Source organism: Montipora foliosa, chromosome 1 (genome assembly GCF_036669935.1).
Source record: "Montipora foliosa isolate CH-2021 chromosome 1, ASM3666993v2, whole genome shotgun sequence".
Lineage (NCBI taxonomy): Eukaryota > Metazoa > Cnidaria > Anthozoa > Scleractinia > Acroporidae > Montipora > Montipora foliosa.
The window spans coordinates 54,160,953-54,173,452 of NC_090869.1; the positions used below are offsets into that span (position 1 = coordinate 54,160,953).

General features: G+C 39.2%; 1 protein-coding gene across 1 annotated transcript in view; it reads right to left on the reverse strand.

Annotated features, from left to right (window-relative positions):
- Window positions 1-12,500, reverse strand: part of LOC137979107 (uncharacterized) — a 131,667-nt gene that overhangs the window by 1,037 nt on the left and 118,130 nt on the right. Inside the window, exons 25-30 of the mRNA XM_068826294.1 lie at window positions 12,464-12,500; window positions 11,938-12,051; window positions 11,067-11,194; window positions 9,593-9,675; window positions 8,941-9,031; window positions 5,862-6,002 (exon numbers count right to left, since the gene is read on the reverse strand). The exon at window positions 12,464-12,500 is cut by the window's right edge and continues 97 nt beyond it. Of these exons, the coding sequence (XP_068682395.1) occupies window positions 5,862-6,002; window positions 8,941-9,031; window positions 9,593-9,675; window positions 11,067-11,194; window positions 11,938-12,051; window positions 12,464-12,500 (594 nt within the window). The remainder of the gene's footprint in view (window positions 1-5,861; window positions 6,003-8,940; window positions 9,032-9,592; window positions 9,676-11,066; window positions 11,195-11,937; window positions 12,052-12,463) is intronic.

The following is a 12,500-nucleotide window of genomic DNA, read 5'->3' on the forward strand; positions in this document are numbered from 1 at the left end:
ATTTCACCATTTTTGCGTTTTTCTCAGTAGTAACCATGAACTCAAATCAGGCCTTTTGTGTTGTTATTCCGCTGTCATTTGTTCAAACAATGAACATACAGAAGCAGAAAATGTTCACAGTACTTTACGTAAAGGGGCTATGTCACGTTATTTTAGGGTGTTTAGAGGAAATCTTTAGTTAATCACGAGTTTAAAACTAAAAAATGGTAATGTGGAATTCCTGTACTGATAAACTTATCGTTACATCACAAACAACATAATTCTTTATCCAAACAATTTGCAGCAAACTTGAAAAATGTCGGGCCAACTTTTTTCAAGATTACCCAAATGCAATCTGCTTCAATCTTGTCCATTTGTGTCCATCCATGCTTTTCTTTCCTTTTGCTGTATTTCTTTTACTGTTGTTCAACACTGAGATTTAAGGTGATTCCCTAGAAATAGAACTTGTCAGAGATTTCCCATGAAACTTCGCACACTGTTGAAACTTGCCAAGGAGACGATAAAAATGTTATAAAAAGGGAGGGGGGGGGGGGGGGAGGGGGTCACCGTGCTCGTTTCCTTGGTACGACGCTGACAATTACGGATATTGGAGCTACTTTGACAATTGCCGCGCACCCCCAATGTTGGACAAACTTAGTTCGATTTTAGAAATGTAATCCAACGAATAACGCAGAGCGTGGTGTCACTCTATGGTTAATTTAAGTACGCACCTTAAAAGTGTATTTGAATGTCTTTGTGAGCACTTAAGGACGTTCGCGCCCAAAATGTTCCCACGTGCAGATTTTTTTAAAACTTGCCGGGCAGAAAGAGAATGATCTACTTTTGCCAAAAAGGCAAAAAAATATGTTTCATTCTTACTACTTTTTGCGCATTTTGGGTGTCATGAAGTTGCATCACTTTACGTGATATAGCCCCTTTAATCTCAAAAACGGAACCTTATTTTATCAGACTTCACAAAATGTCATAAATCACATCCGTTACGTAATCAAGACAGTCACTGCAGTATAATTCTAAATAAAAACAGTTTAATGATTCAAATATTTTATTTACTAAGTGCTATAAAACTAATTCTAACAGGGTAAAAATTATGCAGTCAATGACCTTTTTATGACCTGAAACAAAACTTGCGCAGCAACAATGTAGCAGTAACAGAATGAATAGCAGTAAAATGTAATTTGTGGCTACAATGGAAAACAAATTGCCGTAGGAGCAGACAGGAAAGGGCAAAGACATGTCACGAAGAAAAACCAAAGACCATGACATGGTTTATTGGTCAAAGCAAACAACTGTGCTCAATAAAATATGCACTCAAGTCAGTAATAAGGCTTGACCAGCCTAATTATTATGCATATTTTTATTTGTAGGAAAAGCATTTGTCCAGGGCCTATCAAACTTGGCAGGCAGTTAGTTATCGGTATTGTTATGACTTTTCCAAACTGTTTCGTATCACATTCTTGCCACGTGACCCAAAGTCGACTTATAACAGTCATATTCTTTACTCAAAAATGGGGAACATTCAGCTAAATTATATCAATCTTGTTTCTTAATCATTCGATGACCCCTTCTAAAGGCTTAGTCATGCCGCCTTTTAATTATGTCTACATGTTAAGAGCAATGAACAATTGAGGAAAATAGTTCACGTGACATGAGAAACATCCAAATATCTTAAAAGATAAATACGGAATACCACATTAAAAGGCATTCGGTAGGCACAGTTGTGCAAAACATGTTACTGCCAAATGGTTTCAAAATTTTGAAGTATAAATGTTCCCCATTTTTTGAGTAAAGGATAAAACGTTATAAGTTCTTTCAGAGTCACGTGAACAAAATGTGATGCAAAATATTTTGGCAAATTAACAACAACACCCATCACAAGCTTTCTGCTAAGTTTCATGGACATTGGACAAATGCTTTCCTTCAAATAAAAATATGCATAATAATTAGATTGGTCATGCCTTAATCACTTGAAGTGGCCTTTTTTTTGTCGACACTTTATTGTTGGTTCTCTACTCTACACCGAGAGGTTTTCCCGTCTCCTCAAAAACCAGTATTTGACTTGATTTGCGTTAATTGTTGATTTCAGTTTACAATGTTCCCAGCTAGCGCTCCAGCGCTAGAAGAATAGACACTACAATAAATGTCCTTTGCTTTCCAGAGTTGACAGAAACTTGTCAATCGCAAGAAAAGTTGCAATTTGTGCAGTGCTCTCACCAGAATTTTGTCTTTGGGAGTCCCAGGGCCCCCTTTCCTGAAAAACAGGGGCCCTGCAGGAGTTAGGTGGGACAAAGTTTAATACTTGCGCTTCATGACAAGGGTGGAAAAATCCTTGTTCAAATTGGAACTTTTGCAATGGTGGGCCTTCGACAATATTGTAAATGCACGTGATTTGTTTGCCTCGAGACAGATCATAAGGCTTATAGGTCATCTTTGTTGGCATCATAGGCAAGCATCTTTAATTTGACTGCCATTCACTCTGAAAAACACGGTCTTTCTTCAGTAAAACAGCGTTTTGATCTTTGCTTGCTACGTTTACCAGCGTTTGGATGATTTTCTACACTTTTCTTAAATCCTTGGTACTTTAGGGCGAAAGAATCTAATTTTCTGTGTGCCACGACGAATAACATTAGCACGCACCTGATCCAATATGACGGTCAAGATGTCGAAGCCGTGCTACCCTTGTGTGTCGGACGAAAATTATTAAAGGCTTTGAATATTTTGATCAACTTTTTTGACTCAGTTGAAGAAGTAAAGAGCTGTAGTATTCGCTTGACCACTAAAAAACTCCTAACTTACTTGTAAAAGTCTGTTTTGCTCATAGCATCCTTGTGCGCCCAAGTGGGCGCATTTGCGTGTCTTTTTATGCGCCATTTCTATTTTTCTTGCGGGAATCCCGCAAGGGCGTGGCCTGGTGAGAACAATGTTTGTGGCTACAATGATAGATTGCTTTTTGTCACGCAAGCGAACCGAGGGTGAGAATGGGGATAGAGCGAGATAAGGATAGAGGAACTGCAGGCTTTTCTGTAAACACTAAGCGACCACAGTTTTAAGCCTAGATTTAAAAGACACCTGTTTATTTTAAATGGAATTTTCCTATTTAACGGTCCACCATTACTAACTTTAAGATCTTGAGAGAGCTGGATCGAGGCTAAAATGATGTCAAAGGCTCACTAGTTTAAGAAGCCAATGCGTGTGTACACCGCTGTTATAATATGCAGCACCGGAGTTTTGGGCTTTCAGACTTTCAACCTTGCGTTTTGCATAATAATAAGCTGCATTCACACCTTGGAATTTTAATCTAGTGAGCCTTTGACGTCACTTTTCCCTGGAACCAACCCTCTGAGGTCCAATCAGTCAGGTTTGAACATGAGTAATGGCGGACCGTGAAATCACACTGAAAGTAAACGGCCTTTGGATAAAAGTCAAAGGTCAAAATTTTGCCAGTCAGTTGTTAAGCAAATACACTTTCAAAATCTGAAGAAAAAAAGGAAGTCATCTTTTTTAAAAATCACAGGAGCACTTTAACGAGCGACAATCCAAAGGAGCTCGGTAAAAAGAGAAGTAGAAAACGTAAGCAAGGAGAGGCCTCGGATTTTTTGCCAAATTTTCAGAATAAATATTATCTTGAATGCTGGAGTGTTTTGGCAAGTTTCGACGTTGTGACGTTCGTCTACAATCATCTCATGGGCAAAAGGACGACTCATCATCATTATATCAAATCATTGAAGTCTGAAGACAGAGCTTGTTCTGCAGAAAAGATGACTCAATGCTTTTTTAAAGCCACGTCATTTAACAAATTTCCCTTCTTCTCAAAGGCAACTACCCATAAAATATAATCGTTCGACCGAATCTGGACGTCGGTGTGGGCTGCGACGAGGAACGATTACCACGATCGATGGCGTTTGATTTGTATCATCAATATCCTTTAAGAGGACAAAGTTTTGATAAATAATGGTCTTGCCGAAACCAGGTGGTAGCACAGCCATAACATCCTTGCCGATATGGGAGAGCTTCGACCGCAAGTTTCTGCTCTTGTTTGGATTCAATGTTACCCATTTGAAGGGATAAACAGTCGAAATCTACCACAAAGGCCATATAGTGTTTATCCTCTGCCAGGGAAAATCTAAGACAAATTGGCGTCACAATCTGACAAGAAGTAATTAACTCGTTGAAAAAATCTGCCAGTGGTCCATTGTCAACGGATCAATCCGAATCTTCCGTTCCTGGTGCAACGGGAAATTCTGAACACGTCAGTTACAAAAAAGCTTGCAGTCCGTCTATTTCGCTCTGTCCCCATTATCCCCTCGGCTCTTTTGCGTAACAAGAACGGGCGGGTTCGACTGACTTAGAAGGGACTGCTAGCAGTCTACTGCAACGAATCACAAACCGCTCTCGATTTTTAGCTCTGCGCCTCACAGCCAGAGCCAAAATGGAAGAAGAGGTTTGAGATGATACAGCACCCGTAATATCAAAAACAACTAGCATTTATTTTGAAAGCCCCTGCCTGTTCCTTGCATTGATCAGTGCATCCCACGTGAACGCCTACTTGGCGTCTTGTTTTACTTAGACCATCGGCCATTCTGGTGTCCGATCATATTAATCCTTCTATGAATTGAGCTCCCATTAAACAATAACATTTCGTTGCGGAGAAAAGAGAACATAGCCTGTCAATCACGAAACTGAATAAGTAGACTCTTGACGCGCTAATAAGTAAATTATAGAAAATAACTACTGGGCAAATTGTTTGAAGAGACAGGGTGCGGTGTTGCGAGTGTCAAGAGAAAGGTCGAACTATCTGAATATTTATCAATGGCGGTTGGGAAAAATTTTCTTACAGTTTTTCTCAAGTGAGTAAGAAGTAATTGATCCGGAAGACGCACTTCGTGAGAAATAATTATGTTGGTCAGAAAGTAAAGATACACAATAATTAAAAGGCCTATCGCCACAAGGATGATCATTCAGAATTAAACATATACACATTTTTTAAAATATCGCGGAATTTTAATAAATGTAAGTTAACATAATATGGTCTGGTACGACCTTGTAAAGTTACGTCTTTAATGATTCTAATTTCTCTATTTTGCAGTCTAGCTTTTGAACAATATTAATGACTTTATATAGTTTTTTCCCTTACGATATGCAAAAATGTGGTAAATATGGATCCACAAAAGAATAAAAAAATCCTTATTAGTAATTACTAAGATAACACCTAAATTAGTATTATTATTTCTACTCTTACTATTTTTATCACAAATGTGCTCTAGATATTAAGGCCAGGATAGGTGGGGGTCGATACCTAAATAGGTTGTTTGCATCCAATCTCTAGAGACACAGATACAATAGACCTTATTCATAAATGGCAGTCACATTTATAATTCTTTTGTCCCCGTGCAAATTCGCCTACCAACCCTCTTTTTAAAGAAAGAATTCTTTTTAATTCACTGTATGGTATGGAGGCTTGGTAGGCTAATTTGCACTTCGACAAAAGAATTGTAAATTGACCGCCATTCATGAATAAGGTCTATGCTGCAATGTATAATTGCTGGTGGACGAACAAAAGCACATAATAAGAGATCTTTTGTTTTCGTCCACTAACATGACTTCGATGACATAACGTGAAAACCAGCTATACTAGATCTAGGCGTTGACCACCTGGAATAGACCTCTTTACCGATAGGGCGGCCATTTTGATTTCTATTGTTTCGAAAGACGTTATGGGATGCCCAGGGGGCAAGTTAATATGTATTTGCCCCCTGGGCATCCCATAGTGGCTATCCGAAACAATAGAAATAAAAATGGCCGCCGTATCGGCAAAAAGGTCTATTGAAGGACGGATTAATCAGTTAATTTATTTAACTCCTTACCAATCCTTTACGGATAATGAACATCTCCTGTCCTATATCTCCTTTGCGCACGACATATTCACCCGCGTGAAAATACAATGGTTTGACTTTGGTACATAGAAGACGAACGAATGGAAGCTGGGTGCCCTCGAACAGTGGAACCTGGGTTATTCAAACGAAAAAGTAAGTGAAAATATACAAAAGGCAGTTAAAGGTAATTGAATTACTTCAAAGCAGTGCATATCTTAGTCTATTTTCTTGTTGCGCTAAATCTCTTCGCCATTGGGAGACGTGTTTCACCATTGTAAAGCCAGTGATCTTTTGATCTATTAACACCGAGCTAGTGAAAGGCCTTGCGTGGGTCTATTCAGCGATTATGTGTCCAACTAATTATAGTTCTAATTTTCTTTCATCCCTGTAGTATGTCAAGCAGTGTTTGATGTCGTGTAAGGACACCAGTGCCTCCTACTTACTCAGCCGTGGAACAACTGACTCCTTGTTTAAGTAACTGGCGCATTCCATTGGATTCGAAAGGGGAAAATATATGATAATAATAATAAATAATTACCGTTTCATATTTTGCGCGTTCTATTGACCAAATATGGTAAAATGGCGTAATAGTGGAATAATAAAGTAACTTACAACGATAGCCTAATGTCCAATGGTAACTTATTCCACAACTTTGGAGCAGCAACGGAGTCAGAACCCTATCGGCATAGGCTTTTAAATTAGCCAAGGGCTCATCAAGCAAATGCTTGTTTGAAGATCGTAATACACGGCTCGAGTTCTTATACTTCAGCAGGTCTTTCATGAAGCTAGGTGATTGACCGCTGAGAGCCTTATAAGTCATTAACAATGTTTTAAAAATAATACTATAGCGCACAGGGAGCCAGTGTAAATGCCTAAGAATCGGTGTAATATGATCATACTTTCTCGGCGCAGTAACTAGCCGAGGTGCAGAATTCTGCACAAGTTGAAGTCACCCAATCAGATACTTAGGAAGACCATAGTAAGTAGGGCATTACAGTAATCTAAACTCGATGTCATGTAAGCGTGAACGATAGTCTGAGCAGTATCATAGGATAAATATCGCCGCCTAATCTTAATACCGCAAATGCGGAAAAAAACGACCTTGCACGTCAAATTATAATTAACGTCCTCACTAAAATCGAAATACTTATCAAATCCAACGCCTAGCTTCCTAGCATGTTTACAGGGACAGATAATACCATCTCCCATTTGGATATGGCTGAGGGGTGGGGGGGGGGGGGGGGGGGGTTGGGCGTGCTTGATATCTTGAACTAACAACTAAAAGTTCCGTCTGATCTTGATTCAGCTTAAGTTTGCTACACAGCATCATCTGCATACAGATGAAATGGTATGCCATGCTTTCTGACTATATCACCAAAGGAACTTGTGTAAAGTAAATACAGTAAAGGGCCTAACACTGATCTCTGCGGTACTCCACATTGCAGATTTCTTAGTGACGAATCAATACCATTAACAGAAACAACTGAAAGAAACCAATTAAGAGCAGTGCCCTTAATTCTGAAACGATTTGCCAGTCTTGATACCAAAATTGTGTGATCGACAGTATCAAATGCAGCCAATAAGTCAAGCAATAGTAGAATAACAGATTCGTTGTCGTCAACAGCTTTCAAAACATCAATCTGGACTCGGACAAGTGTGGTTTCAGTAGTATGATAGCATTTATACGCTGATTGAAATTCTTTAAAGTAAAGCCTTGTTACCATTTAAATGATCACATAATTGTGATGCAACTGCTTTCTCCGTGATTTCAGATAGAAAATACAAATTCGATACTGGCCGGCAATTGGAAAAGTTCTCATGATCAGCTCCGCTCTTTTTTAACAATGGCTTAATCGCGCTAACTTTAGATACATCGGGTAATTGGCTACCTTGAAGCGACAAGTTAAGGGCCTACTGACGTGTGTTTCGGGGTGCGTTGCTAAGGATGTAATGGTTAAGTAATTTTAGAGAATTTGGCATTATTTTGGTCAGTCTCCAACTTTTGTAAACCAATGACCATAGTTATTGCGTCATTATTCCACGCCCATGGACACGTGGCCAATCAAAGAAAACTCTAAATTTGTCTACGTGCTACACAATTTGGGTTATTTAATCAGTCGTTTGATTATTTTTATTCGTTTTTGCATCCAGCCAAGCATGGTTTTATTTTCATTTTGAAAAATGTTATTTTTAAGGAGATAAACGATACTGAAAAACCCATAACATTTTCAAAAGAGATGATATGAAAAAATCAATGTGTAGCTATATTCTGTGTTTTGTGGAGAAACGTGCCATATAAAAAAAATTAAATCAATTTAAAGACCACTGGAAATTTAGCTTTTTCTCAAACCGGAAGTCTCTTCGTTTATGCATGGGCAGTTGATCTGACAGTTCGTGCGGTGATTTTTGCTTACTTTTTACTTTTGCGCCATGTAGCAGCCAATACGTGATACGTATGTATGGGAAAGTGAGAGGGAGTTCTGGTCAGCTCATGAGATGATGACATCAGTCACCTGAAGTAACAGCCCACTTCCTTAGCAATCCGTCTGTGGGCCCTTAACCGTACGAGTTATCAATAGAACTAGGCGACGCTGACACCTCTGAAATGCAGACGATGGAATAGGATCAAGTGCACAAGACTTTGTGCACAGCTTGTGAACATATCCAAAGATCGGTTCCTTATTAACCGGCCTGAATTTACTAAGGAACTGGCTAGCCATACACGACTCGGTTTTAGCACTACAAGAAAACATGTAGATCATTGCGAATTCTGACAATTTTGTTGGGAAAGAAATCCACAAATGATTCAGACAATGGCTCTAGAAATTCGGCGTTTAGCGTTTTCCCAATGAAAGGTTTTTGAGCATGTACATGCATGTGCACTTCAAATCGATCGGTCGACCAGTCACTAGAAATACGCAAACTTGGAAGGTTCTTAAGACCCATGCACCACTCTTCCTCCTTTTACCTCGAGGTGAGTACGATTGTCAACTTCCGGAATGAATGAACCACTCCTCCTTCTTATACCTCGAGGTGAGTATGATTGTACTTCCGGAATGAGACAACTTACCGAGTATACGATGTCCTTAACCATTTCTAAGCACAATTCGCCCTTCATACAAACTGGCATGTCGTAGAATAAAGCGCCCTGATCTATGCCTCTATAAATAAACGGATACAATGTTAGCTCTTGACTTAATTTGATCATCTTCTAAGAGTGACTATCCGGTGCTTGAGCAAGTAAGCAATTGACTACTAGAAAAAATGTGATATTTCAAATTCCACTTTGGATTTTACGTCGTCCAGCAAACGGCAACGACAGCCATTCAAATATTTACCGGACCAACCTTTGGTTGCTGTCACCATGGTCACAGTTGGGATTTAACGCAATGACGACTTCGACGAGAACGCCACTGGCTAATATGTAGTTGCACAAGAGTGGAGTACACGTGTAGTGTGTTCATGTTGGTTTTTTCGTGTAAAATTGTGCAACGAGACCCAAGCATCGAGGAGTCCATTGTTCGGAAACTGCGTGACCCAACTTTCAGGCAATCACTTCTCAACTTTATGGAGGTGTCATCCACATTGAGCAAGTAGTTGTTCGTATCCTTTTTCTGCACTTTTTGCGGGTAGTAGGTGATTGAAAAGACTACTTAAAGCAATTTAACCGTTCCTGAGGAGAAAAAAAACACTTTTCCTGGTCGTAGAAGGCTTCAACTTACTTGTTTTTATCCCAGATGAAATTATAACAGTTCATTACTCGATTTTTCAGCGCTTCTGGGATCTTTTGATCAGACATGTGTGCCTGAAAAAATAGTGGATGAATCTCATTTACCATGAAAAAAGAAAGAAAACAAAAGGCTCCATCTCCAAGCACCTCAATAAGTTCTTTGGTACTGTATATAAGGCCATGTTTATGTGGAGAAAATTTTCCCTGGTAAGAGCGATACTTGAGCGATACATTTTGAGAAAAAGAGTTGCCCTGTTTAACTGAGTCACTGACTACAGCACCTCAACTTTGATCACGTTCCCTTGGCTAGGCGAGCAGTAATCTGTAATTGGCAAAACGTCAACACTGTAGGAAAGGTGATTCTTCTTTCCAAACGCGCGCGCTCAGCCGAAAACCCTTTCGAGCCTCCTTAAGGAGGCGCGCGTAAGCCACACACGCAATTCTAAAAGCTGCTCGCGTCAGCTCACGATTCAAAGTGGGTCACCAGAAATATACAAATACCGCTAGTTTCGATCACCTTTCTTCTAATTCCTATACATATGGAATGTAAATAGACATCTCCTGTTCACGAAAACAAGGAAAATTGTATACAAACGGTTTCATGGTCACCGATATTGTAACCCCCTTATTTTTCCTGATTTTGCAACTTTACTCGCTTATATCTCTGCTTCCGGACGGTAAATTTTTTTCATGTTTTGCATTTTAGCTTAGATTAATTTAAAATGGCTGTCTTTCAAAAACAAAACGCATTTCAAAAAAACTTAGTTTTCTGAAAAACTGACCTACAGATTTTGTTGAATTTTAAATATTTTAGATATTATTTCTAACATTATTTGGTAACGCTGAATGGAAAGATGTCACCGTCCCGTTTTTTTTTTTAAAGACAATAAATGTTGATTTTAAGGCTCAAGGAAATGCCTTATATCGTTGCCATGGTAACGTTATTTTGGAGGGTACTTAATAGCCTGGCCAAATTTTGTCTTGATATGATTACCCTAACTGTATCTAAAAACAGAATATGTTTATTTGTTTGAAAAAAGGAGAAACTATTTCGCGTCTCCTTAAGCTTAGTAATCCACACAGAGGGAACGACCCATCACTGCGGATGCTTCAAATAAATCCTCTCGATACCCTGACACTCAGTCAAGAACGCGGTCGAGAGGGGCAGCTACGGAGGTTCGTGCAAAGATCTTGGGAAACAAGCTAAACCGTTAATTGATCCAAAACAACATTTTGAATTTGAAAAAGCTATGATTGGGTCAAGTTTGTGATTAGCTTGTTTACAGCGACTTGTGACTTGAGCTGAGCTCCAAGATTGTCCCGGACTTTTTTTCGACGGCCATAAACCCCTAAGAAGAATGTACTACGTGTGACTTAGGACTCACATGACAGAAGGTTGGAGAACACACCTTATGTTGTTACTTCTGGTCGAGTCCTGGATTCTTGCAATAATTCTCACGCCATACCTGAATAGCTCCGAGTTTCTCCTCATACTTCACTCGTCTGATCTCAGCATTTGCCAACGTGGAGGCGATGCTACCGAGGATGAATCCAAAGAGGGGCTTCCCAAAAATCATCACAAAGCTTGCTAGAGCTAAAAATATAAATTCATACATAGACAGGAAGCTTCGAGTGAAACGTAAAGACAGCTTGTGATGAGTGCTTGTTTGTAACTCACCTTTAATAGCTTAGTGACCCTTAGTTTTGACATAATTTCTCTTTTAATCTTTTCCCTGTTTTTTTATAAAGCGAAAAATGGCTTCACAAGCCTCGATCCGTGCATAACTACATGCACAATTCAAATCGTTCTTCTCTAAAACGGAATTCGGCCTTCCGCATCGTTGAAAAAAAAAATTGTTATAATAGACCGGCGGGGGAATTTGTAACCACAGCAACAAGCCTGTCGCATAAAATTGCGCTATCGTGAGAATTTTGCAAAATCCCATCCAGTTTACTCGATTGCTTCAAACGATTTTAAACTAATAATAGAGAAAGAACTTCTCACTGTCGTCGTAAAAATGTTAAGTTGTGGTTTTGCAGAGGACGGAATTCAAAAGAAATTTGCGGAATTGTTAGCTGCAAGTTCAATACAAATATTTTTTCCTTATTAATCTTGTTTAGCTTTATAATTGCTTTGCGGTACTGCCGTTGCAGTGGCCTCCGTCTTTGCTTCAATTTCTTGTGAACTACAAATTCAAGCTTGAAGAAAAAAACATTCACCCGATCTAAATTAAAGAAAGCGCAGAAGCTTTGGATAGAGAAAGTTCGTACTAGTGGTCTTCTTGATACTTGCTTATCATAGAGGCCGACAGTACGAAGACAGAAAGGAAGCCTTACCCATTTCAAACGTGTTATGAGCGTGGATATCTCCATAACCTGTTGACGTCATCGTCGCCACAACCCAGTAAACAGAAGCACAGTAACGAGAGAAGGCTGGCGCTACTACCAGGTCTGCAATGACGTTACATTTACAAATATTAAGTGTCACGCCTACGGGCAAGTAAATCAAATGACAATGCTAGCGAGAAACTTGCAGAGTAGATCAGAGTTCATTTCATTTCATTTTCCTCATTCTGCCATCAACCACATTATAGTCTTTAAAAGTTTTTAATAAGAACTGATAGCGTGTGTCCAGCGAGCCAATGAACATGCCTGAAATCTCATATTCTTAGTTCAGTTTTGAATAAAACAATATATACTGTAATAATTACAGCACATTACGTAAGTTCTTTGAAAAAATACTAATTAATGTAGCTGTCCTGCGGTTATGGCAAGGATGCCTAGAGAAACTTGTTGCTTGACGTTTCACGTAAAGACCGCGTCAAATATATCTCGTTAAGTAATGTTAAACTACATGTATTACCTTGTTGGCTGATCCAGGTGTCTCTCTCATAGCACTT